This window comes from Dryobates pubescens, chromosome 34, assembly GCF_014839835.1.
Source record: "Dryobates pubescens isolate bDryPub1 chromosome 34, bDryPub1.pri, whole genome shotgun sequence".
Taxonomy (NCBI): Eukaryota; Metazoa; Chordata; class Aves; order Piciformes; family Picidae; genus Dryobates; species Dryobates pubescens.
In genome coordinates, this window is record NC_071645.1 from 4,803,564 (window position 1) to 4,831,290 (window position 27,727).

General features: G+C 56.2%; 1 protein-coding gene across 1 annotated transcript; it reads left to right on the plus strand.

Moving 5' to 3' along the window:
* The first annotated feature begins 671 nt into the window (after positions 1 to 671).
* ST14 (ST14 transmembrane serine protease matriptase) lies at positions 672 to 27,132 on the plus strand. Its single transcript, XM_054176006.1, is given in 22 exon segments — positions 672 to 732; positions 735 to 821; positions 824 to 901; positions 1,311 to 1,384; positions 13,452 to 13,689; positions 14,003 to 14,130; positions 14,715 to 14,785; positions 15,017 to 15,177; positions 15,732 to 15,767; positions 16,112 to 16,349; positions 16,523 to 16,662; positions 17,104 to 17,201; positions 17,722 to 17,831; positions 18,654 to 18,784; positions 19,554 to 19,658; positions 21,400 to 21,507; positions 21,937 to 22,050; positions 22,404 to 22,532; positions 23,191 to 23,371; positions 23,782 to 24,068; positions 25,318 to 25,454; positions 26,740 to 27,132. Coding segments are annotated over 22 exon segments (2,874 nt in total). The 3' UTR covers positions 26,902 to 27,132.
* The last annotated feature ends 595 nt before the right edge of the window (positions 27,133 to 27,727 follow it).

Below are 27,727 nucleotides of genomic sequence, written 5' to 3' on the forward strand. Positions count from 1 at the left end.
TGGCAGAAACCGGGCGGTCAGGCCCGGCCGCTCCGCTGGCTTACAGCCGGGCTGCCAAGCACTGCCTGCTGATTCACGGCTCGCAAAACACAGCTCCTCTGCTTTCCCAAGCCCTGGAAGAGCTCAAGAGGGAGACCCAGCTAACAGTGTAGTCCTGGCAGTGAGCTTATGTCCTGTGGTGTGCTTCCGACTGCTTTGGGTTCCCTTTAGGCTCCTGTCGCTGGCACCATGAGCAACAGAGGCACAAGAAATGATCCTCCTGGATTTTGGCAGTGAGTCTCAGAGCTGTCTGGTGTTGGAGGGCTCGGGGTGGACTTTCTCACTTGAAGCTTGTTGCACAATCACATCCGTTGCTTGCTCTCAGGCTCCTGTCATCCACAGGATGGAGCTGGTCCCCAGTGCCCTTTGTTCTGGTCAGCTTTATGATCTCAGGAGGGCAAAGCTACTTGATCCTGTGCTGGGATTCTCACTCCAGAGCTCTTGGGAGAAGCATTTGAGATGAAGGGACGAGTTCCCCTCTGCATCACACAGTAATCCTTGAACAGCCTTGGGAATAGCAGCCGCACCTCTCTGCTCTGCCTCGAAGCAGCATGTGGCCAGCTGAGGACAATTCACTGCACTTTTACAGGTGCTATTCTCCCATGTCGGTAATTATTCTCCTTGCCTTGCAGATGGAGAGGCTGATTCACACCAAGACATCTTATCTTGGGCCCAAAAGCAGGAAGAGCTGTCCCGGTACAGATCCTCCATCCCTCCGTGCGTACCCAGGGCTCACCTCTGCTCTCCCGGAGGGGGTTGCTGGTTCAGCTGGAAACCACAGAGCCTTGGATGACGTTTTCCTCTCCTCCCACTGAATCAGCCTTTTATTTACTCTTTGGAATGCAAAGTAACAGGACACCCTGTGAGTTTTATCTCCCCCCCTAATCTTTTGTGTGGCTGGGGAAGTTGCAGGACCGGCTGGGAGGTTTGAGCTCGCAGAGATGGGGTGGTTTCGGGGTTGACTGGCAGGAATCTGGGTGGGAGGGCACTGTCGGTGAAATTGGAGTTTAGGAGTCACACGGATCAGGATCCCGGTGAGACTCGGCAGGGAGCAGAAGCCTTTGTCGCCCGTCCCACGTTGGAGTTCCCCTTCCCTGCTGCTGTGGCTGGCGGGTGGCTGCTGCTCCTCTGCTAGAATTCCCGGGAACTGCCTCCAGAAGACTTCTCCCCCACCCCAGGCAACCTGCCTCCTTTCTGATGTAAGCAGCTTTCTCTTCTTTCACGTGGATGGCATTCCCGTGGCTGGGAGCTGAAGTATCCTGCTTCTCCAGACAGTGTTTGCCGCTCATCCCTGCCGCCTCCGGGACTCTCCTGGGGATCGAGCTCTTGGAACCTGCTCGCAGTGGTTTAGCTCTTGGAGTTCGCTTACAGCTGTGACAAAGAAGGACTTCTTGGCTCTCAGACTTAAGCAGTGCTTAAAGCAAAGTACTCTCCTTCCCCCCCAAAGGCGTTGAAGTCGTTCTTGCTCTCATCATGCTGCCGTGGCCACGCTGATACGAGGAGGCCACGTTAGGAGGAGGTGACAACTTTTCTTGAGTGAACTGATCCCAAGCAGGAAGAACCAGAAGGTTTGGTGCTGTCTGCTGCCATCGCAGGGGGGTAAGTGCCTTGAGCTTGGTGCTTCAATTCCATCTTTTGTTGTGGTGACTTGGCTGGGCTCAGCCTCCTTCAGCCAGACCAGAGAGACACTGGGAAGAGTCTCACCCCAAAAGCAGGTGGCCAGCTGCTTACTGGGGATGGCTGCCTTGATGTTTTGAGACTGTACAGCTCCCAGAAAGAGCTCCTCAGGCCTGGGGACAAAATGAACCCCGGCTTTAGCAGCAGAGAAGTGGGAATCCTGTCACTTAGGGCTGGAATCTTCAAGGGTGTGTGTCAGGAGGATGGGACCAGGCTTTTTTCAGTGGTGCCCAGTGACAGCACAAGGGCTAATGGGCACAAACTTGAACATCAGAAGCTCCACCTGAACGTGAGGAGGAACTTCTTTAATTAAAGGGTAATGGAGCACTGGAGCTGGCTGCCCAGAGAGGTGGTGGAGTCTCCATCTCGGGAGCCATTCCAAACCTGCCTGGACATGTTCCTGTGTGACCTCCTCTAGGCCTTGGCAGGGGGTTTGGGCTGGGTGATCTCCTGAGGGCCCTTCCAACCCCAACCATTCTGTGATTCTGTGACATGAGCTGCCTCCCAGCTGTACAGTCTATATGTTTAGTACATGTCTTGCTTGCTTTGGTTACCTCTCCTTGTTCCAAGAGCCAGCTGGGCTGATGAATGAGTTTGTGAAATGCCAGTGGCTTGGATGACAGGAAGCACCAGGAGCTCATGGGGACAAGTTACTGCTGGGGAGATTCCCACTGGACTCCAGAAGACGACTTTTCCCCCTGAGAACAGTCAGATATTGGAATCATCTCCCAAGAGCAGCAGTGGAGTCCCCTACGTTGGATGTACTTGGTGGAATGGGGCTCAGATCAGTGGTGGGATGGCTGAGCACATCCCAGGTGGTGGTATGTGTGAGATGGAGAAGGGAATGTCCTTTCAAGGAAGGTGATGTGTTGGTCCAGCTTGCCAGGGTGGTGGGCCTGCTCATTTCACCTCCACTAGAAAGGTTGAACCAGGTGATCCTTGGGGTTCCTTCCAACCTGGCATTCTGTGATTCTGTGCAGCTTCTAAGAGACACCCTAGGCCTTGAAGAGTGACTTTGCTTCTTGCCACATCCCAGAGCATAGGTGTTTTGCCTGGCAGCTGCCTGGGGGAAATGGGCTGAAGAGGAGAAATACCCAGAAACAAAGAGCAGTGGTTGAGCTTTATCCCTATTCAGCTGCTTTATGCCTGAAATCTGCTGCTTCACAAAGGGATGAAGTCAGGGCTGGAGCACTGGAGTCAGCCAGGTAGGGAAGGAGTGGCTGTAAAACTGGAGCGCTGGGCAGGGCTGGGCAGCAGGGGAGAGCTGAGAGCAGCTCCTGACATCAGCCAGCCCGGCAGTTTCAGCGGGCTGACTAACAAAGCCACCTTTTGAAGGGGAGTACCTCAAATCAGGAGATGCTTCCTGCTGCGCTCTGCTCAGCGGGTGGGATTCTGCTAGCTGCCGAGGGAGCTCCAGGAGTATTTCTGTGAGAACACAGAAATTAGGTTTTGGTTTGTTTTTCACCTAACGAGGAAAGAGCAGGAGCAGAGAGAGGAAAGAGCAGGAGCAGAGAGAGGAAAGAGCAGGAGCAGAGAGAGGAAAGAGCAGGAGCAGAGAGAGGAAAGAGCAGGAGCAGAGAGCTGACCCCATCTCTTTTTCTTTTCTTCCCCCAGAGAAACACCTGCAAAAGAGCTGCGAAACTCGTGCTCTGCAGGAGACATTTTAGAGCTGAGGGAAACAAAGGTGACCCAGCAAGCGCTTCCCTGGGGCATGGGAATCACCGGGCAGCTCCTCTTACACCAAACCCAGCTTCCTGGGGCATTTACATGCGGGAAAAATCAGTTTCAGGGCTGGGTGTACTCGGCGGGGTGGGGCTCAGATCAGTGGTGGGATGGCTGAGCACATCCCAGGTGGTGGCATGTGTAAGATGGAGAAGGGGAGATCCTTTCAAGGAAGGTGATGTTGGTCCAGCTGCCTTTTCATCTTGACTGAATGCAAGAAATGTGAATATCGGAGTGGAGGGGCAAGGCATCCTTCCAAGGAGGGGAAGGTGACAAAGTCAGGAGTGCAGATCTCGGTGTTAAAAGCCCCCTTTAAAGCCTCCTGCATCTCAGCATTTTCAGAACCCAGGGCTTTGCTGCTGGTTCCTTCTTTTCTTCCCTGGGGACATCATTTAATACTTGACCATACGGTCCCCAGGAGCTGTTGCTGATATATGGGCAGCACTCTGATTGCCCCCCCTGGATCCATGTGCAATTTCTGCTGGGCTGCTCTGTGCCTCCTCATTTTGCCTCTGGTCTCCAATGTGGGATGAGGAGGTAGCTCCTTCTCAAAGCGCTGTAGCCTAGCTGAGAGCAGGTTTCAGGCTGGGATAAAGGGACTATTTGGCTTTGCCAGCCTTTTCCAGGTGTTTTTGGGAACAGGGGGCTTGTCCCAGGGGCTGGACACTGGCGAGTGTCCTCTTTGCAGTGGGATTTCGTAGCACGACGGTCGGTGTCACCCAGGAAGGGATAAGACCTTGGGTACATAGAGCTTTGCCCTCGAAGCTGTTGTGTACACCGGTGCAGTGCGTCCTCCTGCTGCCTGTGGGGTGGCTGCCTTTGAGAACAGAGACCTTTTCCTGGTTTCCTTCACTAAACAAAGGCGATGGCAGAAGGCTCTCCTTGGCCGGTGCGGGGCCGGTGCCAGGCTTTCGGGAACCGCTTTCCGGGCGCGACCTTCTCCTTCGTTTCCCCTTGGAGAAAGGGGAGAGGCGAAATGTGGGAGCGTGGGGGAACCTGTGGGGTGTTTCCGCCTTCCTGCACCTGCCCAGAGCAGGGGGAGGAGGAGCTGGGCAGGCAGCCCAGCCGCGCCGAGGTGAGCAGCAGCAGCAGCAGCAGCAGCCGCGCCATGGCGGCCTGAGCCGGCGCCCTGGCCATGGAGCGCGGCCCCGGGGCCAGCGCCGCTGGCATCAGGTACAGCGCCCAGCTGCAGGTAAGGCTGCTGCGGGGGGAGGCTCTCCTAAAGGCGATCGCTGTGGGGCTGTCCCAAAAGCCGTCAGCTTTCCACCAAGCCACCTCGTCCAGCACTGCCGTTCCTCTGAGCCTCGCCCCTCGCGGGGCTTGGGAAGGGAGGGAGCGCCTGCCGCCCCTCCGCCGTCTGGTAAGGGCAGGAGAACCTGTCTGGGGGACCGTGCCCGCTGAAGCAGGGAAAGGGAAAGGCAGCGTTGGGAGAGCGGAATTCCCACCCAATCTGTGCCAGTGTGTGGCTTCCTCCATGTCAGCACTGCCGTCGCTGCGAGGGGTTTGAGTTGGGCTGAAGCTTGGGAGCTGAGGGAGGATGGGCTCGGTGGAGGTGAGCTGCTCACAGGTTGTTTAGCAACAGGGCTAACAAAACCTGTTCAAGCTGTCAGAAGGGCTGACTTGAACGGAGGGCTCTGGAGCTTCGTGAATTAAGTGATGCATTATCAGTGTGCTTTGACACTGGAGTGAGTTTAGGCTTGGCTTTTCACCTGGCTTGTCCTGGCTGAGGGTCTTCTTTGGGCTGTGCCTTCAGAGCTTGTTCTGTGCCCCGGAGCTGTTGGAAAACCAGGCTTTTGGGTGAAAGCAGGACAGTTGTAAAGCTCACCTGCAGCCTGTCTGGTGCTGGTCTCTTCAGCCCTGGCTTCAGTGGTTGTTATCTGGCAGTGGTAAAGGATCTAGCAGCTCTGGCACCCATCAGAAGCTGGCCTACAGCAAGAAACAGCTTCCCTTTCCTCCGGCCCTGGTGCCCTGTGTGTGGCAGGGCCATGGTGACTGCCAGGAGCAAGAAGGAGATGCTCTTGCTGATACCATTCAGCTCCTTGTTCCCTAGCTGGGTCGGGGCACCACTGTTACATGCAGCATGATCTTCCCTGCCCAGCTTGTTCTCCTGGCAGAAGGTAGGTTGTGTGGTGCTGTCAACTTTATGTTGAGTGCTTGAGCAAGGCAGCAGCATGCCAGGTCCCTTCAGAATCACAGAGTGGTAGCAGTTGGAAGGGAGCTCTGGAGATCATTCAGTCCAACTCCTCTGCTAAAGCAGGGCACCCACAGCAGCTTGCCCAGGATCACAGTGGCCTGGTGGGTTTGGAATCTCTCCAGACAAGGAGACTCCACAACCTCTGTGGGCAGCTTGTTCCAGGCCTCCAGCACCCTCCCAGCAGAGAAACTTCTTCACATTCAGATGGAACCTGCAGGGTTCCAGTTTGTGTCCACTGCCCCTTGTCCTGTCACTGGGCACCACTGACAAGAGTCTGGCCTCAACTTCTTGCCCCCCACTTTGAAGCTCTTGCTGAGCACCGATCAGATCCCCTCTGGGGCTGCTCTTCTCCAGGCTGAACAGCCCCAGGGCTCTCAGCCTTTCCTCCTCAAATCCTTTCCCCTGCTTCTGGATTAGTTTTACTCCAACTGCATCAGTTCAAGAGGAGCTGATCTGCTTCAGGAGGGACTTCCCTGAAGACAGGGCAATAAACAGCCTGAGGAATTTGTCCTTTGTGGAGCAGCTGTCGTTGGACTTGGCTCCCAATAAATACGAGAGTGGAGCAAACGTGAACTGTGTTGCAATGGCTGCGTCTGCCGCCGTGGCAGAGGAGAAGGAGCTGTGACAGGCCTTGGGCACAGTGAGGAGGAGAAGCTGCTCCTCTTCCTCAGGAAGGTGCAAGGGCCTTTCTCTGGGGTGGGTGAGCTGCTGCTCAGGCCAGTTTTGCTGCTGTTGGTGCCAAAGGCAAACAGGCACAAGGAAGGCAGGAGGAGGAAAAGGCTGCGAGTGTGCCAGACCTTTGCTCAGCAAACAAAAGCTCACTTTGTAAAACACTGAGGGAGCTGCAGGGGCATTTCTGGGGGCCTGGCTGTGGGGGAGGGATTGGACCAAAGGTTCTCACCTTGCCGGGGTAGAATATGTCACTTCCATCCGAAGGCCACCGGGGCTGAGCCCTGCAAATAACTCCCTTTGATATCCCCCGGTGAGAGGCTGCGGAGGAGCAGGGAGCAGCTGGTAGGGATTGGGTCTGCCAGACAAAGGCTTTGCCTGCTTGGAGATGCTGCTGTTGGCTCCAAATGTCATGGGCCAGATCCACCTCAAAACTCTGAGCTGGTCAAGGGTGTGGGTGAGATGTGCTGAGCTTGGAGTGTTTCAGTGAGGTCTGGAGTGCAGCTGGCTTGGGGAGGCTGCTGGGGGGGGGGGGGGTTGGTGCTCGGTACTTTCTGTAGCAGGCAGGATGTGTTTGAAACCAGCTGTTTGCAGCTGTGCCTTGTTTCTCCTCTGGTCTTGGGGCTTGTGTTGTAGGGAGGAATTTCATGGCTCATAGCTACGTGTATCAGGCCTGCAGGGTAGCTTTCTTCCCTGCTGCTCCCCAGGCATTGCTGAGATTTAAGTGTAAACCTCTCTGCTGCAACGCAGCTAGAAGTGTGGTCGCTGCTCTGAAGCTGCTGTCCTGCAGGCCCCAGCTGCAGAGCCTGCTGTGGGGCAGCCAGCTGAGCCTCTGCTGTCCTGTGCAAGCACTCAGCTGAGTTTCTTCTGTCATAAACCTGAAGGAATTTGGTTTCTCGTATGACTCAGGATGGTCACAAGGCACTGAGTGCTGTAGAGGATTGTGCTCCAGACCAGGTGTGTGTGACTTGTATCTTTCACTATTGCACTTGCCCTCTGTGCCTGGAAGGCAGAACAGTCTGGAAGACTTGGGACACACCAGTCTGGAGGACTTGGTGTCCTTTCTTTCCTGCTCCACGTCCCCTCCTTAGTTCTGATGTCATCATTTTACCCTGGCAGTGTCCTTCAGGAGGAACTGAAAGCAAAAATTCATTCCCTGGCAGTTTCTTCAGGGCTCTCCTGCCCACACTGGGGCAGCAGAGCATGACCCTGCCTCATGCAAACTGAGCTCTTAGGCCTGCTGCTTCCTGCTGTTTCTTATCAGGAATAAGAAGAGATGGGAGAGGATTATTCTTATCAGATCTCTTCCTGGGGGACTGTTGAGGTTTGCAGCCGGTGAAGGGCTTGCTCTCAGGTGTGGAGCTGCTTGGGTGAGGGGAGCTGCACGCTGTGCATGCCACATGTCAGCAGCTTTCAGAGCTTTGGGCTTCCTCTCTCATGGCAAACAGGCTGCTTCCCCTTATGCCAGCATCACAGAGCTGCTGTTAGCTTTCAGTGTGACCCAGGAGACCTCAGGTTTTGAAGATCTAACTTTCTTGGCTCTCTGTTGCTCTGCCCACCCCCGGCCCTGATCTCAAAGCTCTGAGCTCTGCTTGCTGGCAGCATCCCGAGCTGGTTGGTGACCTGATGGATTTCATTCCTTTCATTTCTCCTTGGGATATTTTAGTTTTTATTGACCACCACCTGAGGCAGGTGTGGCTGCAAAAGGGGAGGTGGGAATTGCCTCTTGGATACACACAGGCTGGGATCTGCAGGGTGTAATTAACCCAGCAAGAGTCTACCCGTGTTGTCTGGTGACTCTGCTTCATCTGTGACCTCCCCAGGCCACCTCCAGCTTTGTCTTCTGCAGGTTCCTTTCCTTGGCTGTGTACATTAGTGCCAGTCAGAGAGGCTCTTGTGGTGAGACTGCCTTGGTGGCACACCTGCTCTTCTGTGATCAGCTTTGGCCCTCAGCAGAGCTGTGGTGGACCAGCTGAAGCTGGAGTGTGATAAACCTCAAGGGAAGCAGCTGAATCTCATAGCTGCCTTGAGCTGGAAGAACAACCAGCAGTGATAAGGGACAGGTGGAACTCATGGCCAGGAGCAGCCTCCTCCTGTGGGTCAGGGTTGAGTGGACCAGACACTGAGGGAGCAATGGAGCACCTGTTTTGGAGGAGAGGAAAGCAGTGAGGGCTTTTGGTGCTTGGGACACCTCACCCTGTCTTACTGGAACCAAACAAGCCAGAAAAGAGCCTCTGTGGGAGCTTCTGATCCCAGATGGATCCATTTTGTACACATCCCAGGTGTCTTCTTGCTGGAGAACACCTCTGCAGGAGGATAGCCCTGCTTCCTGGTAAGCATCTCCAGCCCAGAGCTGGCTGTGGCAGTTGCCACCATCCCTGTGTGCCTGCTGAATTTCCTGCTGACTGAATTAGTCACTTCTGCATCTGGTTTGTCCAGTCTGGCAGAGTTAGGGTTGCTGTCTAAAAATACTGTGTGGCTGGAGGAGGAGTGGGAAGGTTTGCTTACACACAGGGCTTCTCCCTGAGCTTGCAGCACGAAGGAGTTGCCTGCAGGAGACCCCCAAGAGCTGTATAAATCTATCTGTGTGCACTCCATGAGGAAACCTGGGAAAGGAGTTGGTGCTCCAGGGGAAAACTGAGGCATGAAAGAAATGGAGCAAGACCTTTCTGAGCCTTTCACTTGATTGGCTTGTGGCTTTCCTGCTGGGACCAGAAACCTCTGCTCCTGCTGCGGAGAGCCCTGCTGTGAGGGGTGAGGGCCGAGGGAGGAGGAGGAGGTGCAGGAGGAAGTAATCCAAGCTGTGAGTCAGGCAGAGAGAAGAGCAAGGAAGGTTTTGTGTCAATAATGTTTATTGGAGTAGTTTCCTTGAGAAGGGTGAGACTCAGCCCTTGAGTCACTTGGGGCTGGTGATAGCTGCTTGGAGAAGCATGGACGGGGTGAGAGCAGGACGTGCAGATCCTCCCTGCTGTCCAGCTGAGGTGGGAAGCTCAGTACATGGGAAGGAAATTGGCTAAAGAAGGCTCAGCCTGCTCTTGATTGAACTCTGCTCTTCCAAGCCTGCCTTGCTTTTGATTTCTCTGCTCTCTGCCTAGCTCACAGGATAGCGACCAGCACCACGGAGGAGGTTTCCCAGTGGGCAGAAGTGGTGGCAGGGGAGGGGATGAGGAGCACAGCAGAGGCTCAGCCATGCTGTTGGAGCACAGACAGCTCTGGTACAAGGGTCAAAAGGGTGCTGAGTGTGGGCAGGGAAGGTTCAGCCTCTTACTCAGAGGTCAGGACACAGGGACTCCTCTGAAGTCTTCCCAGCACAACTTGATTCAGCATTCCTGTAGTGCTTGGGGGATGCTTCAGATCCTCTGCCTTGATCTGAGGGCTTGCAGGGATCACTACTGCTTACCCAGGAGACAGCCCTTTGAGGTAGGGGGCAGAGCTAGCTGGGGCTGTAATGGCAAAGTAAGGGATGGGGAGGTTGAGGTTGAGGTCTGGAATATAGAACAGAGGGCAGGGAGGGAAGCCCCTTTGGATCCAGCCTCATATCCACCTCTGATCATTGAGTGATGAACAGTGGCTGCTTCTGCACCTCTCACAGGAGTAATAACATCAGTAACCTCCCCAGGAGCCCCCCCACTCTCATGTTTTGGTGCTGTGGGTGCCATTGCCATCTCAGCTTTGGAGCACAGAGCAAGGGCCTGCTCTAAACTCTCACAGCTTTAAGATCTTTCATCGTTGTTTTTTTCCCCAGAAGAGCAGAGAAACTGTCTGAAGAAATATCAGTGCTAAGTTTTCTTGCCTAACTTCCCTTGGTCAGGCTGCAGCTGCCTGTGGGGGGTGTTGGGGGCAGAGGGGAGCTGTGTTTTCCTTCTGGCTCAATCACACTGACACTTGCTGCCACCTCAGAGCTGCCTCCCTGCAAAGACCCAACCCGAAGAGGGTGTTCAGTGCATCACCCCCAGCACTGTGGAGTCCTGTCCAGTGTGTCCCTGCTTGGCAGCCTCTCCTCACTTTGTTCTGGCAGTTTGGTGAGACCTGAATTCTGGGGAATCTCCTTATTAAACCCCAGGCTTTAACACCTTGTGCCCTAAACCCGTTGCTCAGAGTACACAGCCACTCTGCCTTCCCCCTGTGACCTGGGGGCAGGAGGTTCCTCCGACCCCAAGCAGCCTGGGAAAGCAGCTTCTGTGTGAGCAGATGCAGCACTGCAACCCCTGAGGCTGTTTCCTTGCCACAGGCTTCTGCAGACCTCTGAAGAGAATGAAATGATTTTCTTTGTGCTGAAGAGACTGGAAATCCTGGGGAGGCTTGGCACTGCAAACAGCCCCTGGGGGGGAAGGAGGGAGCTGCTTTGTGTCTGGTTGCTTCTCTTCACCTGTTTTGGGTTATTCCTTGTATGACTTGGAGAGGTTTTACACAGGCCTGTGGTGATGGGCCAAGGGGCAGTGGCTTCAAACTGGAAGAAGCTGGGTTGAGATGAGACATCAGGAAGAAGTGAGGGTGGTGAGACCCTGGAGGAGGTGGCCCAGAGAAGCTGTGGAAGCTCCAACCCTGGAAGTGTTCAAAGCCAGGCTGCCTTGAGCAGTTTGGTCTAGCAGGAGGTGTCCCTGCCCTTGGCAGGGGGTTGGAAATGGATGATCTTTAAGGTGCCTTCCAACCCAAACCAGGCTGACACTGTGATGTGGAAACTGATGGGATCCAGATGCCTGTCTCAGACCATGTGTCAAGCTCCAGGCTACCTTGACTTTGGCTGAATTGTTTCCTGTATGTATTTAACCTTCGTTTTGTGTCTTCTGTCTTGAAGTCTCCTTGGGTTTCATCTGAAAAGATTTTCCTGTATGGCCATGGAAACTAAATGGGAACTGGAGTATCCCTTGTGGGATTGTCCTCTGTGGCTCTGCTAGCTCTTTTGTCTGGTGGTTGCTGGACCTTGGTGACAGAGCCAGCCTGGCACCTTGGAGAGGATGTGCCTCACATTGGTCTCTCTCTGCTCAGCCTTGGGCAGTAAATCTCACAAACAGCTGAAGGCTTTCTTCCCCATGCTCCAGTGGAGAGCTGTCAAATGATAAATCCAGGTCCCTCTGAGAGCAGAAAGCTGGTAGCTTGCTTTGTTTGTGGTGGCCTCCTCGTGTTTGCAGGGGATTAAACTCCCAGAACCCTTCAGAAAAATGTAGGGTAAGGTGCCTGCCACATCCCTTTCTGATGCAAAGGGCCTTGGGCAAATACCACAGGGAGGAGAGGCTTTGCTGAGGTGTGGAGGATGGGAGGGGAGGCCAGAGACTGGGTGAAGAAGAGGGCAAAAGGAGTGGGGGAGCAGTGCAATGGGAGCTGGGCTTCCCTGCAAAGCGAGGCTTGGGAGGGGTGAAACCCCAAAGGGAGGTGCAGAGGGAGGCTGGGGCTGCAGGAGAGCACTGAGGGCCCTCTGGCAACAGCATCTGCTTGCTGCTTGGGCTTCCTGACTGAGGGGCTTCTGATGTTTGCATCAAATTAGCCCAAGCCATTAGTGTGTGTTTGTGTCAGCCCTGGGCTGGGAGAGGACCGGCAGCATCTGACCCCAGGGCACAAGGACAGGACTGTGCTTGAATGCAGGGATTTGTGCTGGCCTGGCACTCTGTGTTGTGGTGTCCTGGCTGTTGTGCAGAGCCCAGGAAGCTGCCAGATGCCTGGTAAGGCTTGAGAGAGTGGAAAAATCACAGAGCCATGGAATACCAGCTTGGAGGGGACCTCAAGGTCCAGCTTTTTGGGGGGGAAATGGGAAGGTGGTGACTGGAAAGGTGAGGCGTCATGGCTTGGGCTGCTGGCGGCAGGCAGGGAACCTGTGCCGCCCGAGGAGGGGCTGGACACGAACGCAGAGGATGTGGTCTGCTCTCCCAGCAGGGGTTAGCCAGCTCTGGGCAGGAGAGGAAGTGATGGGCTGGTGGGTGTGGATCTGAGCCCTTCAGATCTGCCCAAGGATAGTCTGGCCATCCTCTGAAAACATCTGGGGCTGCAGCTGTCCTGAATCCTCCCCGGGCTGCAGGTGCAGGTACGTGAGCAGGGCAGGGGAGAGGGGCATGAGAGTGAAACCCTGGGGCATGAAAAGTGAAACCCTGGGGCACTGAGGCTTTTGCACTGCCACAGAGACCTTCCTCTTCCTCTCCCAGCCTGCTGGGGAGTGGTGGCAGCAGCGAGGGCTGTGTGATGTGGGTGCCCTTCCATGTTCCTGGGTAGCTGCCTTGGAGAGCTTCAGCCTCTTGTCCTGAGAGCTGGGCTGGTGGTGTGGTCATCTGAGGGCTTAGCCTCTTGCCCTAGGAGCTGGGCTGGGGCTGTGGTGGTCTGAGGGCTCAGCCTCTTGCCCTGGGAGCTGGGCTGGGGCTGTGGTGGTCTGAGGGCTCAGCTTTCTGTCCTGAGAGCTGGGCTGGGGCTGTGGTGGTCTGAGGGCTCAGCCTCTTGCCCTGGGAGCTGGGCTGGGGCTGTGGTGGTCTGAGGGCTCAGCCTCTTGCCCTGGGAGCTGGGCTGGGGCTGTGGTGGTCTGAGGGCTCAGCCTCTTGCCTGAGAGCTGGGCTGGGGCTGTGGTGGTCTGAGGGCTCAGCCTCTTGCCCTGGGAGCTGGGCTGGGGCTGTGGTGGTCTGAGGGCTCAGCCTCTTGCCTGAGAGCTGGGCTGGGGCTGTGGTGGTCTGAGGGCTCAGCCTCTTGCCTGAGAGCTGGGCTGGGGCTGTGGTCGTCTGAGTGCTTTTGGTTTCTTCCTTTGAATTTGACGTTTGTGCCACAAGCAGAGATGCAGGAGGCCTGTGGTGGCCCAGGAGATGCTCAGGGAGGAAGTAGCTTGGCTTCTCCTTTACAGGAATGCTATTTGCAGCGTGCTGTGCCCCATCAGCTCTGCTGCCACACCTGCCACGGGCAGCTTTGGAGAGTGGATTTTTGCTTGCAGCTTCACCTGCCGGCAGGCACACATCTTGGAGGTCGTGGGCTTGTGACCTGCCACGGTCACAGGGGTGTGTGTGGACTCACCCTGAGTCTGAGTGAGCTGATGACTTTGTATCAGGCCCAAAAGGGAATTAGGTGTGTGCAGAAAAGCCAAACAAAAGCCTTCAGGGTTTGTCCTGCCGTGGGCTGCCTGCAGAACCTTCTGCTCTCATCGTTGGGGAGCTGCCACGGACAGGTCGCTCTGCTCTAGGCTGCTCTGTGGTTGCACCTCTCCAAACCAGGCTTTGGGAACAGCCTGTCCACCATCCTGCCTTCTCTCCTCTGCCAGGACATGAACAACCTAGATGAAGGGGTGGAGTTCCTCCCTGCCATGAACTCCAAGAAGATGGAGAAGCGTGGCCCGAGGCGGCGGGTGGTCGTCGCCGTCACCGTCACCGTGTTCCTGCTCCTCTCCCTGGTCACTGGCCTCCTGGTTTGGCACTTCAAATGTGAGTGTGGTGGCGCCCTGGGAGCCTGGCCACGTGGAGAAGCTTCCTTTATCCCCTGGGGTGGGTTGAAATTACCCCCCCAAAATAAAATTGCCAGCCCAGCTCAGCTGAAAGCAGATGAAGCTTCATTTACAAATCTAGGCATAGGGAACGCAAGGAAAATGCACAACACAGGCAACACCAACACAAGAACCCCCCCTGCACAGGACCCCAGCCCCAAACTGCCACATCCCCTTGCTCTCACACACCCCATTTCCAGCCCCCTACCCCAGCAGCCCTGCCTGCCCTTTCTGACTGCTCCTTTGCCTTCCAGATAGGAACGCTCCTGTCCGGAAGGTTTTCAATGGCCACTTGAGGGTTCTGAACTGGGACTTTGTTGATGCCTATGAGAACTCCAGCTCACCAGAGTTCCAGATGCTGGCCAAGAAGGTCAAGAGCACGGTAAGAGGTTTCTTGCACCCTCCTCCTGCGAGCAGGACGTTTCCCTCTTGTCTTGTGGCTGTGGGGATGCTGCCTGTAGCACAGCTGGGAGGGAGGCTGCCTGGGAACATGCTGGGGTGGGTGGCTGAGTCCCCATCCCTGGAGGTGTTCAGGAAACCTGTGGCCATGGCACTTTGGGACATGGTTTAATGGCCATGGTGGTGTTGGGTTGGTGGTTGGACTCAATGGTCTTAGAGGTCTTTTCCCAGCCCTGAGCTAGGGCTGGGAGCTGAGACAGGAGGGTGCCTGCCCTCCATGCTGAAGCCATGGCTGCTCTCGCCTTTCCCCCCAGACTCAGGTGCTCGTTGTGCTTCCCTTGGGGAAGAGTGGGGTGAGCTGAGTCAGAGCAGGCTGTGGTGTGCAGGTCTGGGCACTTCTGGGACTCTCCACTCTCCTCCTTCCTCTCTTGGGCCCCTGCAGATTCCTGCAGCCAGGGATGTTGGGTATGTGCCCTGATTTTCCATAGCAGGCTTGAAGCTCTGTCTGTCTTTAGCCTTTCCCTCTCCTCGCTTCCAGACTGAGCCACCCTTCTTTACACCTTGCAGGTGGAGGAGATCTACAGGAACCACGCAGATATTGGCCCATACCACAAGGAGACCTTGATAACTGCCTTCAGGTGAGTGTTGCATCTGCCTGAGCCCTGGCTGGGAGCAGAGGAAAGGCACTCCCCAGGCTGGCAGGGACCTTTGCTGGCCATGATTTGTTTCACTTGACGTTGAGACTCTCCCTGCCCCGTGGCCATCCTCCGAAACTGGCTCCTCAAGCAACCTGGCCTCTGCTCCTGCTGATGCTTTGAGCCCTGCCATGTCTGTCCCAGCTCTCACCCCATAATCCCCTTCCCCTGCAGTGAAGGCAGTGTCATTGCCTACTACTGGTCAGAGTTCCTTGTCCCCAAGTACCTTGAGGAGAGGCTGGATGTGGCCATGGCAGACAAGCAGAGCCTGGTGCAGAGGTGGAATCCTCGCCTGCGGAACCCCATGCTGAAGGTGGAGTCGGTCATCGCTTTCCGTGAGTGCTGCTTCTGCTGTCCTTGGGCCTCTCTGTGGGGCTCACTGGAGGGGGACATTGCACTGCAGGGGTAAGCTGCTGGCCACAGCCCTGCTTTGGGGACAGCTCTCAAGGGTGGGTTTAAGGACCTGGCTTTCACAGCGTGGCTTTGATGGGCCGTGCAGATTCAAGAGGTTACGCAAGCCCTCTCCCCTTCCCTGAGTTGTCCTCTGAGTTCATCTGGAGAGGGACAGGAATGAATCTTCCCTTCTGCAGAGGAAAAGTTTCGTCATTCAGCTCCCCAGAGCATGGGCAGGAGCAGCCTCCCTATGGCTGGCTTGCAGGGAGAGACCCCTCCAGCAAAGCCAGATCAGTGCAGGTCCCAGGGCAACTTCAGAGCATCACAGAATGGTAGGGGTTGGAAGGGACCTCTGGTGATCATCAAGTCCAACCACCCTGCCAAAGCAGGATCACCTAGGGCAGGCTGGTAGAATCACAGAATGCTAGAGATTCAGCTTTGCTCCCAGGGCCTTTGCACAGCCCAAAGATGACAACTCCTCTCTTTCCTCCTGCAGCTGCTGACCCCAGCATAGCTCACTCCACTCGGGACAGTAAGTACAGCTCTTCCTCAGTCCAATTATGGCCTCTTCTGGGTGGTGGTTTCCCTTGTAGGATGTGGAAAGGCCTGAAGAGATGTGCTCTGCAGACCTCTGTGTGCTGCATGGAGCTGGTTTGGGGTCAGCCAGCCTTTGGCACAAACCTTGCTGTTACCTGGCAGGAGTGGGTGGCCCCTGGCTGTGCTTCCCCAGTGCCTCACCTTGTAGATGGAGGGAGATAAGCAAGGCTGCTCCCTGCAAGAGCTGTCTCCTCAGGGTGCTGAACTCTGTATCTTGGGGAAAGGCAGAGCAGAAGCTCCTTGCTTCCCTTCTTAACTCTTCCCTGCTTTCCTGGGCAGACAGCTGCATCTTTGCCCTGCATGCCAAGGAAGGGGAGATCACCACTTTCACCACCCCAGGCTTCCCCAACAGCCCCTACCCCAACAACGCGCTCTGCTACTGGACACTGAGGGCAGATGCCAACTCCATCATCAGCCTGACCTTCAAGACACTGGAGCTGGAGCAGTGCAGAGATGACAGTGACTACATCAAGGTGTACAACTCTCTGAGCCCCGTGGAGCCCCATGCCTTGGTCAGGTGAGGGTCCTCAGGAGGTGTCTGCACAACACTGAGTGCTGCTGCATGGTGGCAGGGTGGCACCGAGAGCTGCTGCTGGTACCTGAGCTCCTGTCCCTGCTCAGGGGTGATCTGTGCTGCTTGAGGCTTTCTCTGCAGCTCTGGCTAACAGATTTTGGTCCTTTCCTTCCCAGACTGTGTGGGAATTATGCCCCTTCCTACAACCTGACCTTCCTGTCCTCCCAGAACGTCATGCTCGTCACGCTGGTTACCAACAAGGAGGGCAGATTCCCTGGCTTCAAAGCTGAGTTCTTCCAGCTCCCAAAGATGAAAGGTGAGCAGAAGCCTTGGTCCAGTTCCCCCCTCCTCTCCCTGCCACAGAGAGCTGAAGAAGGAGGTGCAGCTGTGGCTGTGATCAGTTTGCCAGTGGTGTTTCCAGGGCTGGGAGACATGGAAGCAAGCCACAGCTTGGCTCTCAGAGCTTGCCTTGCCTCCGGTGCTCTTGGCTGCTGTAATGATGTCCCTGGAGAAGGGCAGAATCAGAGTTATGTTGGATTAGACATGCAGATTGATGGATGCAGGAAGCACCTAATTGATCTCCTGGGTTCTCTCCAAGCCTTGGAGCAGAGCTGCTCTCTCCAGAGATGGACTTAACCTTGTTAGGGGCTGTTGCATCTGCCTGCCTGCCTGCCTCGGGCGATGGCCAGCTGAGGCTTGGGCAAACCACATCTCTTTACATCTCTAACCTGTTCTCATCTTCTTGTTTATCTTCCAGCCTGTGGTGGGACTCTGAGAGGAGAGAGTGGCACCTTCACAACTCCCTATTACCCAGCACACTATGCCCCAGACATGGACTGTGTCTGGAACATAGAGGTAAGACCAAGTCCTCTCCTTGCCTTAATTAGCCAATTAAATGAATTGGGTTATGCAGGACACTGTCCAAGTGAGCTCACAGCAGTGCTGCCTGGAGGCTTAGAGTCTGGCATGACTGGAGGGAGGCTTTGGGAGCTGAACCTTGCTTGGACACTTACTGTAGCCCCCAGTAACCATAGCTTGACACACAGAACGCAAGAGCACGTGGGCTCTGGGACAGGCCAGGCACCTGCTGCCAAAACTGGTGGTGGGAGAAACCTTCTGTCAGAGGTCTGGCTTCACCCTCACCTCTCTGTGCTTGTTTGATCTGGGATGCTGAGGTCAGGAAAGCAAACAGCTCTAAAGGACAGCATGAGCCATGGAGGCTTTGCAGGGAGATGGTTCTTTTTCTTCTTTCCTTTTTCAGTTATCTTCTGATACTCAAGTTACCTTCTCCTCCCAAACCCTTCCCCCAGAGAGCACAGTCCCACTTCCTGTGCTCCAGAGGACAAGGTGCCCCTGACTCTGCTTCCCTTTGCAGGTTCCCTCCAGGAAGAACGTGAAGGTGCGTTTCAACATGTTCTTTGTGCTGGAGCCTGGCATCCCAGTCACCTCCTGCACCAAGGACTATGTGCAGATCAACAACACCAGGTAGGGGCCAGGTCTTCTCTGACCCACAGCCTTGGCAGCTTGTGCTGCCCTCAACCTTGCTGTGGGGACAAGTGTGCTGGTGCTTGGGTCTGACCTGCTCTCCTAGCCTGATGCCCTGTGGTGAGAGGCAGCAGGACACCCATTCCTGAGCCATAGTCACTGGGTTTGTTGCTTGTGGCAACTGAACCCCCTCCAGATGTGGTGGACCACCCTGTCCCATGCCTCATGTGCAGGAAGGCAGAAACATCTGGCATGGCTGTGCTTGGCTGAGCACACCTCCATGGGGAGGGCAGTCAGGTTGTGTTCTGTGATGCGTTTACTGTTTGCTCTTGCACAACCCAAGGTGAGCTGGGCCACAGAGCCAGCTTGGCACTGTGCAGGAGAAGGGAGCAGTGTTGTCTGACAGCATTTTGGGCAAGGGAGCTGATCCTTCCTCAAAGAGAGGCTTCAGAGTCAACACCTTACATCTGTGACCCAGGCTAGTTCCTGCAGTGGGGCTTGTGTCACTGGTGGGATAGGAGCCTCTGGCTTTAGGGGCTCCACAAATGCGGAGCCATGGGGGGCTGAGAGCACTGAGGCAGGCAGGGGTCTGGATGAACTTGCTCCCACTTGCTTCCAAGGTCACAGCTTGGTGTTTGCAGCTGTCCCAAACCTTCAGCCAACAGCAGAAGGTCCTGTGTGCAGAGCTTGAGGTCCAGCAGCTCACGCTGTCTGTTCTCTCCCCTCAGCTTTCTGGGTGCTGAGGGGAGATCAGGATTGGAAGAAGGTTTGCCGAGCGCTGACCTGCACCACTTGGTTCACCTTCACCCTCTCTCCCTGCAGGTACTGTGGGGAGCGGTCCCAGTTCGTGGTGGCCAGCAGCACCAACAGAATGGAGGTGCAGTTCCACTCAGACCAGTCCTACACAGACACTGGCTTCTCTGCTGACTACCTGTCCTACGACTCCAGTGACCGTGAGTTGAACCTGATCTGCCTGGGGGCTGGAGGCTGGCCCTCCCCTGGCCTCAGGCTGCCTCGGGAAGCAGGCTTTGCCAGGGGGATAGGAGCAGCTCTTATTTTCCTTCAAGCCCTCCTATTTTCCTGCAGACCTCCTGATTCTCCTGCAGGCCCCCTTTATTTTCTTTTGAGCCCCCCTGTTTTCTAGTTGATTAGTTAGGGTTGGGTGATTGGTTGGACTTGATGATCACAGAATCAATAAGGTTGGGAAAGACCTCAAAGCTCATCAAGTCCAACCTGTCACCCAACACCTCATGACTACTAAACCATGGCACCAAGTGCCACATCCAATCCCTTTTTGAACACCTCCAGGGATGGTGACTCCACCACCTCCCTGGGCAGCACATTCCAATGGCAAATTACTCTCTCTGTGAAGATCTTGCTCCTCACCTCCAGCCTAAACTTCCCCTGGCACAGCTTGAGACTGTGTCCTCTTGTTCTGGTGCTGGTTGCCTGGGAGAAGAGACCAACCCCCTCCTGGCTACAACCTCCCTTCAGGTAGTTGTAGAGAGCAAGAAGGTCTCCTCTGAGCCTCCTCTTCTCCAGGCTAAACAACCCCAGCTCCCTCAGCCTCTCCTCGTAGGGCTTTTGCTGGAGGCCTCTCTTGGAGGTCTCTTCCAACTTGGTTGACTCTGTGATGATTCTGTGGTGTGCTTCGGGGAGGGGGACGCAGAGGGGACAGCTGGCAGTCTCAGCTGTTGTTTGAAGCCTTTCCTGTGCCCTCAGCCTGCCCTGGCAAGTTCACCTGCAACACTGGCCGCTGCATCGACAGGAGCATGCGCTGCGACGGCTGGCTGGACTGTGTGGACGGCAGCGACGAGAGGTCCTGCAGTAAGTCATCCTTTGGGCTCTTGTTGGCTTCTCAGGGGAGGTGTGCTGGCTTGAAAGCATGCCCCCCAGCTAATTTGAGACAGTTACCCCCCCAGCCCAGTTTGGGAGGGAAGCAAATGAAGCTCTGTTTACTCTGGAACTAGGACATGCAATGAATAAGTATAAAATGTGCAATATGTGGACAATAGAGAGAGAGGTTTGTAACAACACAGAAACTCCTCAGACCCCCCAGGATGGACCCAGGGGGCCCATTCACCTCCTCTTCTCCCCCCAGGATGGACCCAGGGGGCCCATTCACCTCCTCTTCTCCCCCCAGGATGGACCCAGGGGGCCCATTCACCTCCTCTTCTCCCCCCAGGGTGGACCCAGGGGGCCCATTCACCTCCTCTTCTCCCCCCAGGGTGGACCCAGGGGGCCCATTCACCTCCTCTTCTCCCCCCAGGATGGACCCAGGGGGCCCATTCACCTCCTCTTCTCCCCCCAGGATGGACCCAGGGGGCCCATTCACCTCCTCTTCTCCCCCCAGGATGGACCCAGGGGGCCCATTCACCTCCTCTTCTCCCCCCAGGATGGACCCAGGGGGCCCATTCACCTCCCTTCCCCACTCCCTTCCTCCTTTCTGTTACCTCACACAGAGACAGCCCTGGCAAGGCCACAGCAGAGAGAGGAATGAAAGTTGCAAGCAGAAGTGACAGGAGGAGAAAAGAGAGCAAGAACTGCTTGTACCTCTGCCCTCTCTGCCCATTAGCAATGCAGTGAATTCTGTAGCCCTCAGCATTGTCTTTCTTTTGCATCCAGTGGTAATTTTACTTTACTTTTAGTCTTTGCAGTCAGGGACTAGGCTAAGGCTCTCCCTTCAAACTGTAACAGGATTTCCTCTGGGCTTGTTCAGGGTGCTTAGGGCTGAGGTCTCCTTGCTCACCTTGTTTCTGCAGGCTGGAGTGAGAGAACCTCAGTGTGGGGATTGATTTGGGATCCTTTCCCAGTGTGTAGGAGCTGTGGGTTCCTGCTCATCTTGCTTTTTCCTGGGGAATCTCTGTCCCTTTCCAGTCCCTCCCAGCTGGGACTGTGTTCTTCTGTGTAATCCTCAAGGCTGGGGTGGGTTTGGCTGAGCTGGGTGGTAGAGAGGGATGGATTTTGTCAGTGACCTGGGCAGGTGTTGCAGAGCACAGCTGGAAAGCCTGCATGAGACATGGGTCTTGTTTCCTTGTGCTGCAAGGTTTCCTCTTGGATTGGCAGAACTATCCCCTAGGTGTTACCATCCAGGGTATGAAATCAATTAGAGAGGACAGCATCCCATGGTTTGGGATCTCATTCCCACCTAGGAAGCTGTTTCCTGAGGAAGGGTGTGCTGCCAGCTGGCCTGGATGCCAGCACCAAGATGGAGATCTCTCAGGTGTTTTCCCCCTGGGTGTAGCAGCCACTTTGCTCCAGTTGTTGCCTCTGGCTGTCCTGCTGCCAGAACTTCAGCATCAGCCTTCCCTGTGCAGGACATTGCAGCTCTCCAGAGAGCTGTGTGCCCCCAGGTGGGGGAAATTCTGTGCTGTGTGCCCCAGAACTGGTGGAAATGTTGTGCTGTAGCCTAAGTGTGTTATGTGTTGCATGGTGTTCTTTGGGGAGCTTGTTTCCACTGGGACAGCCAGCCAGGTGCTGTGGTAGATGTGATGGTGGATGGGTCATTGGTGACTCCACAGGTACCTCCTGAAGGTCTCTCCCCTGATTTGTCCCTCTCCCTTTTCAGCCTGTACAGAGCAGCAGTTCAGGTGCCACAATGGTTGGTGCAAGCCCAAGTTCTGGGTCTGTGACAACGTCAACGACTGTGGGGACAACAGTGACGAGCTGCAGTGCAGTAAGTGACCCCTGGCTGGGAAGGGCTGAGGGCCTCAGTGAGGAGAGGGGAAGATGGAGCCTGGAAACAAGGCAGGAAACCCCCAGTCCCAGCCTCCTGGAACCTGCATGGGAGCCCTGAGCGAGAGCTTGAAGGAGAGAAATGAGGATGGGCAGGGGAGGCTTTTGAGGGAGGCCTTGAGCAGCCTGGCCTAGAGGAAGGTGGCTGTGGCCATGGCAGGGGGGTTGGAACAGGATGGTCTTTAAGGTCCCTTCCAACCCAAACCCTTCTGTGATTCTATGACTAAAAGGAGCAACGCTGCAGGACAGAGATGGCTTGATGATGTCACTGCAGGGGTTTTGCTGGTGCTGGGGGGGAAGGGAGATGGACACAGCCCTGTGGGGGCAGCTGCTGTGGGGTTCATTTCTCAGCAGCTGCTCTTTCTTCTAGGCTGTGCAGCTGACAGCTTCAAGTGTGACAATGGGAAGTGCATCCCCGAGGCGCAGAAGTGTGACGGCAAGGACAACTGTGGCGATGGGAGCGACGAGGGCAGCTGCAGCAGTGGTGAGGGCGACTGGGGAGGGCAGCTGCAGCGGCGAGCTGGGGAGGGGAGGGCAGGCCGGGGAGGGGAGGGCAGGCCAGGGAGGGGAGGGCAGGCCAGGGAGGGGAGGGGAGGGCAGGGGCGGCGGTGATGGCCGTGAGCTGGGCTGGGGAGGGCAGGTGTGGCAGTGGTGAGCGGGGCTGGGGAGGGCAGCTCCTCTCAGCTGGCCTCTTAGGGCCTTCCTCCTGCCAGGCTGTCCTGGCTGGGCATCGTTTTCTTGGGGTGGGGACACCCTGGGGCTGGGCAGAAGAGGTGAAGGGTTCTTGAGAGCTGCCCAGAGCCAGGGCTAACCTTCCTCCCTGGGTCCTGCCTGCAGGGGTGCAGCCAGCGGTCCCCTGCCAGGAGCACACCTACAAGTGCCGCAGCGGGGACTGCATCAGCAAACAGAACCCCGAGTGCGACGGGGAGCAGGACTGCCAGGACGGCTCCGACGAGGAGAACTGCGGTGAGTGCCCCGGGGAGGAGGGTTGGAATCCACCCCCCAGCATAAACTGGCCAGAGCAGCTCAGGTGAAAGCAGAGGAAGCTGTATTTACAAGCACAGCTGCAATCCACGAAGATGGAACAGGGGGTGGGTTGAAATTTCCATCCCCCCCCAGCATTAACTTTGCCAGCCCAGCCCACAGGGAAGCTGCATTTAGAATCATAGAATCAATAAGGTTGGAAAAGACCTCAGAGATCATCAAGTCCAACCTGGCACCCAACACCTCCTGACCACTAAACCATGGCACCAAGTGCCACATCCACTCCCCTCTTGAACACCTCCAGGATGGTGACTCCACCACCTCCCTGGGCAGCACATCCCAATGGCTAACAACTCTCTCTGGGAAGAACTTTCTCCTCACCTCCAGCCTAAACTTCCCCTGGCACAGCTTGAGACTGTGTCCTCTTGTTCTGGTGCTGCTTGCCTGGGAGAAGAGACCAACCTCCAGCTGGCTACAATGTCCCCTTAGGTAGTTGTAGAGAGCAAGAAGGTCTCCCCTGAGCCTCCTCTTCCCCAGGCTAAGTGCTGGGGCACTTGTAGTGTAGGAGCTAGCCCAGAGCAGGCAGCAGGAGGTGCTGGGTGGGAGCAAGGAGTCACTCAGTGCTCTTTCTGCTTCCCAGACTGCGGGACCCGCTCCTTCACCAGGAAGTCACGGATCGTCGGTGGGCAGGACTCTGACACAGGAGAGTGGCCTTGGCAGGTCAGCCTCCATGTCAAGGGCCAGGGCCACATCTGTGGGGCCTCACTGGTCTCAGACAGATGGCTGGTGTCAGCAGCACACTGCTTCCAGGAGCATGGCAAGTAGGTGGGACCCTCCCCGACTGCACCTCCCTCTTAGAATGACAGAATGTTAGGGTTGGAAGGGACCTCAAGGGTCGTCCAGCTCTGGGCAGGGACACCTCACACTACAGCAGGTTGCTCACAGCCACATCCAGCCTGGCTTTAAAAACCTCCAGGGATGGGGCTTCTACCACCTCCCTGGGCAACCTGTGCCAGTCTCTCACCACCCCCATGGGGAAGAATTTCTTCCTAACATCCAGTCTGAACCTACCCATTCCTAGTTTTGCTCCACTTCCCCCAGTCTTCAGGCATCTTGAGTAGGACCTCCACACCTCCCCAGGCATTTCTCAAGGGAACTGGAGGGGGTAAGATACTGAGAGCTACACCATCTGCCTGTGAGATGGGGACCTCACCCTACCCTGTGTTTATAGGGACGCCTACAGGTACTCAGAGCCCAGCCTGTGGACAGCCTACCTGGGCCTGACCGACCAAGGGAACCGCAACGGGGCCAACGTGCAGCCACGCAAGATCAAGAGAATCATCTCCCACCCCTACTTCAACGACTACACCTACGACTATGATGTGGCTGTGATGGAGCTGCAGAGCCCTGTCACCTTCTCCTCTGTTGTCCAGCCCATCTGCCTGCCTGATGCCACCCACAGCTTCCCTGTGGGCAAGGACATGTGGGTGACCGGATGGGGAGCGACCCAGGAAGGAGGTGAGCGCTTGGCAGCGTGCCCTCAGGAGTGTTGGCACCTGCAGAGAGGCTGGAGAGGGAGTTCTTACAATCATGGGATTGTTAGGGTTGGAAGGGACCTCAAGGATCATCTAGTTCCACCCCCCTGCCATGGGCAGGGACACCTCCCACTAGATCAGATTGCTCAGAGCCACATCCAGCCTGGCCTTGAGAACTTCCAGGGATGAGGCCTTTTTCCAAGGGCTTGTCCTGATGGGACAAGAGGTAATGACTTGAAACGGGAAGAGGGGAGAGTTAGGTTGGACTTAAGGAGGAAATTCTTCCCTGTGAGTGTGGTAGGACTCTGCAACAGGTTTCCCAGAGATCTTCCCTTCCTGGCAACCTATTGCAGGTCAGGTTGTCTGGGGCTCTGAGGAACCTGCTCCAGTTGCAGATGTCCCTTTCTGACTGCAGGGAGGTTGGAACTCAATGACCTTTAAAAGGTCCCTTCCCACCCAAACCACTGAGATTCTATCAGTCTGTGGCCACATTGATGTATTTCTGAGTGTTGCTTTAGAGAAATGGGGGACAGTTAAATGTATTACCTTGCCTCTGGGCTGGAATCAAAGGGGGTTCCCTTGGGAGCAGCTGAAGATCTCAGTCCTGAAAAACAGGGGGGAAAAAAATGGAGTTAGGAAAGAGCAGGTTGTTGACACAGGGATGGAGCTGGCACCGGGATCTGTGGGCTCCCACCACTGCCACAGGGATGGAGCTGGCACCGGGATCTGTGGGCTCCCACCACTGCCACAGGGATGGAGCTGGCACCTGGATCTGTGGGCTCCCACCCCTGCCACAGGGATGGAGCTGGCACCTGGATCTGTGGGCTCCCACCACTGCCACAGGGATGGAGCTGGCACCTGAATCTGTGGGCTCCCACCACTGCCACAGGGATGGAGCTGGCACCGGGATCTGTGGGCTCCCACCCTTGAAACAGGGATGGAGCTGGCACCTGGATCTGTGGGCTCCCACCACTGCCACAGGGATGGAGCTGGCACCGGGATCTGTGGGCTCCCACCACTGCCACAGGGATGGAGCTGGCACCGGGATCTGTGGGCTCCCACCCTTGAAACAGGGATGGAGCTGGCACCGGGATCTGTGGGCTCCCACCACTGCCACAGGGATGGAGCTGGCACCGGGATCTGTGGGCTCCCACCAAAGCAGGGAGGGGAGGGAAAAGCTGTTTCAAGCCAGCATGGGCCTTGAGTGACTGTCCCTCCCTCTGTGCTGGCAGGCAGTGGAGCCTCCATCCTGCAGAAAGCCGAGATCCGACTGATCAACCAAACGGTGTGCAACCAGCTGCTGACAGACCAGCTGAGCCCACGCATGATGTGTGTGGGCATCCTGACCGGCGGCACCGACGCCTGCCAGGTAAGCGCGCCGCAGCTGGGACCGCAGGGCCTCTGCGCTCCTGCCGCGCTTAGCGTCCCTCAGCGCACCTCACGTCCTTCCCCACTGGGACAGCGGACAGGTGGGAACGGGCTTGGAGCCTCCAGGGCAAGGCAGGGCCCGGCTGGGGCTCCCGGCCCTCTCACCAAGTGGGAGAACACTGCACCCACACTCCAGTTTGTTCCTCGGAGCCTTTGTTAGCAAGGCAGGACACCTGCTCAGCTCCTGATTCGGGCACTTCTCTTGCTTTACTGTAAGATGTAGAGGGACCTCGACTGACTGGGCAGATGGGCAGAGGCTAATGGCATGGCATTTAACAAGTCCAAGTGCCAGGTGCTTCACTTTGGCCACGGCAACCCCAGGCAGAGCTACAGGCTGGGGTCGGAGTGGCTGAAGAGCTGCCAAACAGAGAGGGACCTCGGGGTGCTGATTGACACCTGCCTAAACATGAGCCAGCAGTGTGCCCAGGTGGCCAAGAAGGCCAATGGCATCCTGGCCTGCGTCATGAATAGTGTGGCCAGCAGGAGCAGGGAAGTCATTGTGCCCCTGTGCTCTGCATTGGTTAGGCCACACCTTGAGTCCTGTGTCCAGTTCTGGGCTCCTCAGTTTAAGAAGGACATTGAGACACTTGAACGTGTCCAGAGAAGGGCAACAAAGCTGGGGAGAGGCCTTGAGCACAGCCCTGTGAGGAGAGGCTGAGGGAGCTGGGGTTGCTTAGCCTGGAGAAGAGAAGGATCAGGGGAGACCTCATTGCCCTCTACAACTACCTGAAAGGTGGTTGTAGGCAGGGGGGGGTTGGTCTCTTCTCCCAGGCAAGCAGCACCAGAACAAGAGGACACAGTCTCAAGCTGTGCCAGGGGAGGTTTAGACTCGAGGTGAGGAAAAAGTTCATCACTGAGCGAGTCATTCGCCATTGGGATGTGCTGCCCGGGGAGGTGGTGGAGTCCCTGTGCCTGGAGGTGTTCAAGGGGAGATTGGACGTGGCACTTGGTGCCATGGTCTAGTCGTGAGGTCTGTTGGGACAGGCTGGACTTGATGATCCTTGGGGTCTCTTCCAACCTTAGTGATACTGTGATGTGAGTTAGGCCTCGGTGCAGCTCGGTTCAGGGAATGACCAAGCTGTCCTGGGCAGGAAACTGACAGCTGCCTTAATTTCCTGTGACTGTTTGGCATTTGCAGGGTCATTAATAGAATAAATCACAAAGGCTTAATTGCTGTTGATCACTTCCTTGGGTCGGTGCTCACAGTTCTGTCTGTTCCTGCCCAGGGAGACTCGGGGGGGCCCCTGGTCAGCGTGGAGCCCAGCGGGAGGATGTTCCTGGCCGGCGTGGTGAGCTGGGGCGATGGCTGCGCCCAGAGGAACAAGCCTGGAGTCTACACTCGCCTCACCAGCCTGCGGGACTGGATCAGACAGCAGACAGGCCTCTAGGGGGCGTGCTGGTGGACATGGACACCTCTTGTGCGGCTCTGGCTGGAGACACGTGCTGTGGTCGTGGCCTCCGAGCAGCGCACAGCCTCTACTGTGAACTTCAACCCTCCCTCTACCTCGCCACAAGCACCTGGGACTCCGTGGGTGTGCTGAAAGGCTTGAGTTTGGCCCTTGAGTAATCAATGCTTGGAGTGGGACAGAGTTCCCTGTTGTGGGGACATCAACACCAACAACTGGCATGGTCAGTCCTTCAGCAGACAGAGGAACTTAATAAAAGCAATTCGATTCAGTTCACAAAAGAGGCAAAGGTTATTGGGCCAGGATCAAACCCAGGCTCTCAGCTTCCATCCCAGCTGAAGAGTTTGTTCTCAGCCAGCCCTCCGTGCCCCTTTCTCTGCTGTTCAGTGATGGAGAAGGAGGAGGAGTCCTTACCAGATTCTGAAGGGGGTTCCCCTTGGAGATCTCTCCCTGGGTGGTGCCCTGTGCTGTGGTCTCCTCCTGCCCTGGCAGCGTGGCTGGAAGAGAGCAGCCTGGCGCAGCACCCCCGGGGCCTGGCATCGCCACCCTGTGCCTTAGTGAAACGTCTGCTGCTGGCCTCCAGCTGCTTGGAGTTGTGCTGCAGGCAGAGGGGCTGCACTGAGAGCCTTCCTGGAGCTTGTCCCCTGCAATGACAACACAACCTTAGCTGGGCCAGGCACTTCTTAGCCCCTCCTTGCTCTTTTGTAAAGAACACTGCAGAGATGCGAGTTGTGAATGTGCTGATTTGGTTTCTCCTCTCTGGTCCTTGCCCTAGAAGAGCACACTCCAGTGGAGCTGAGTTAGTCCT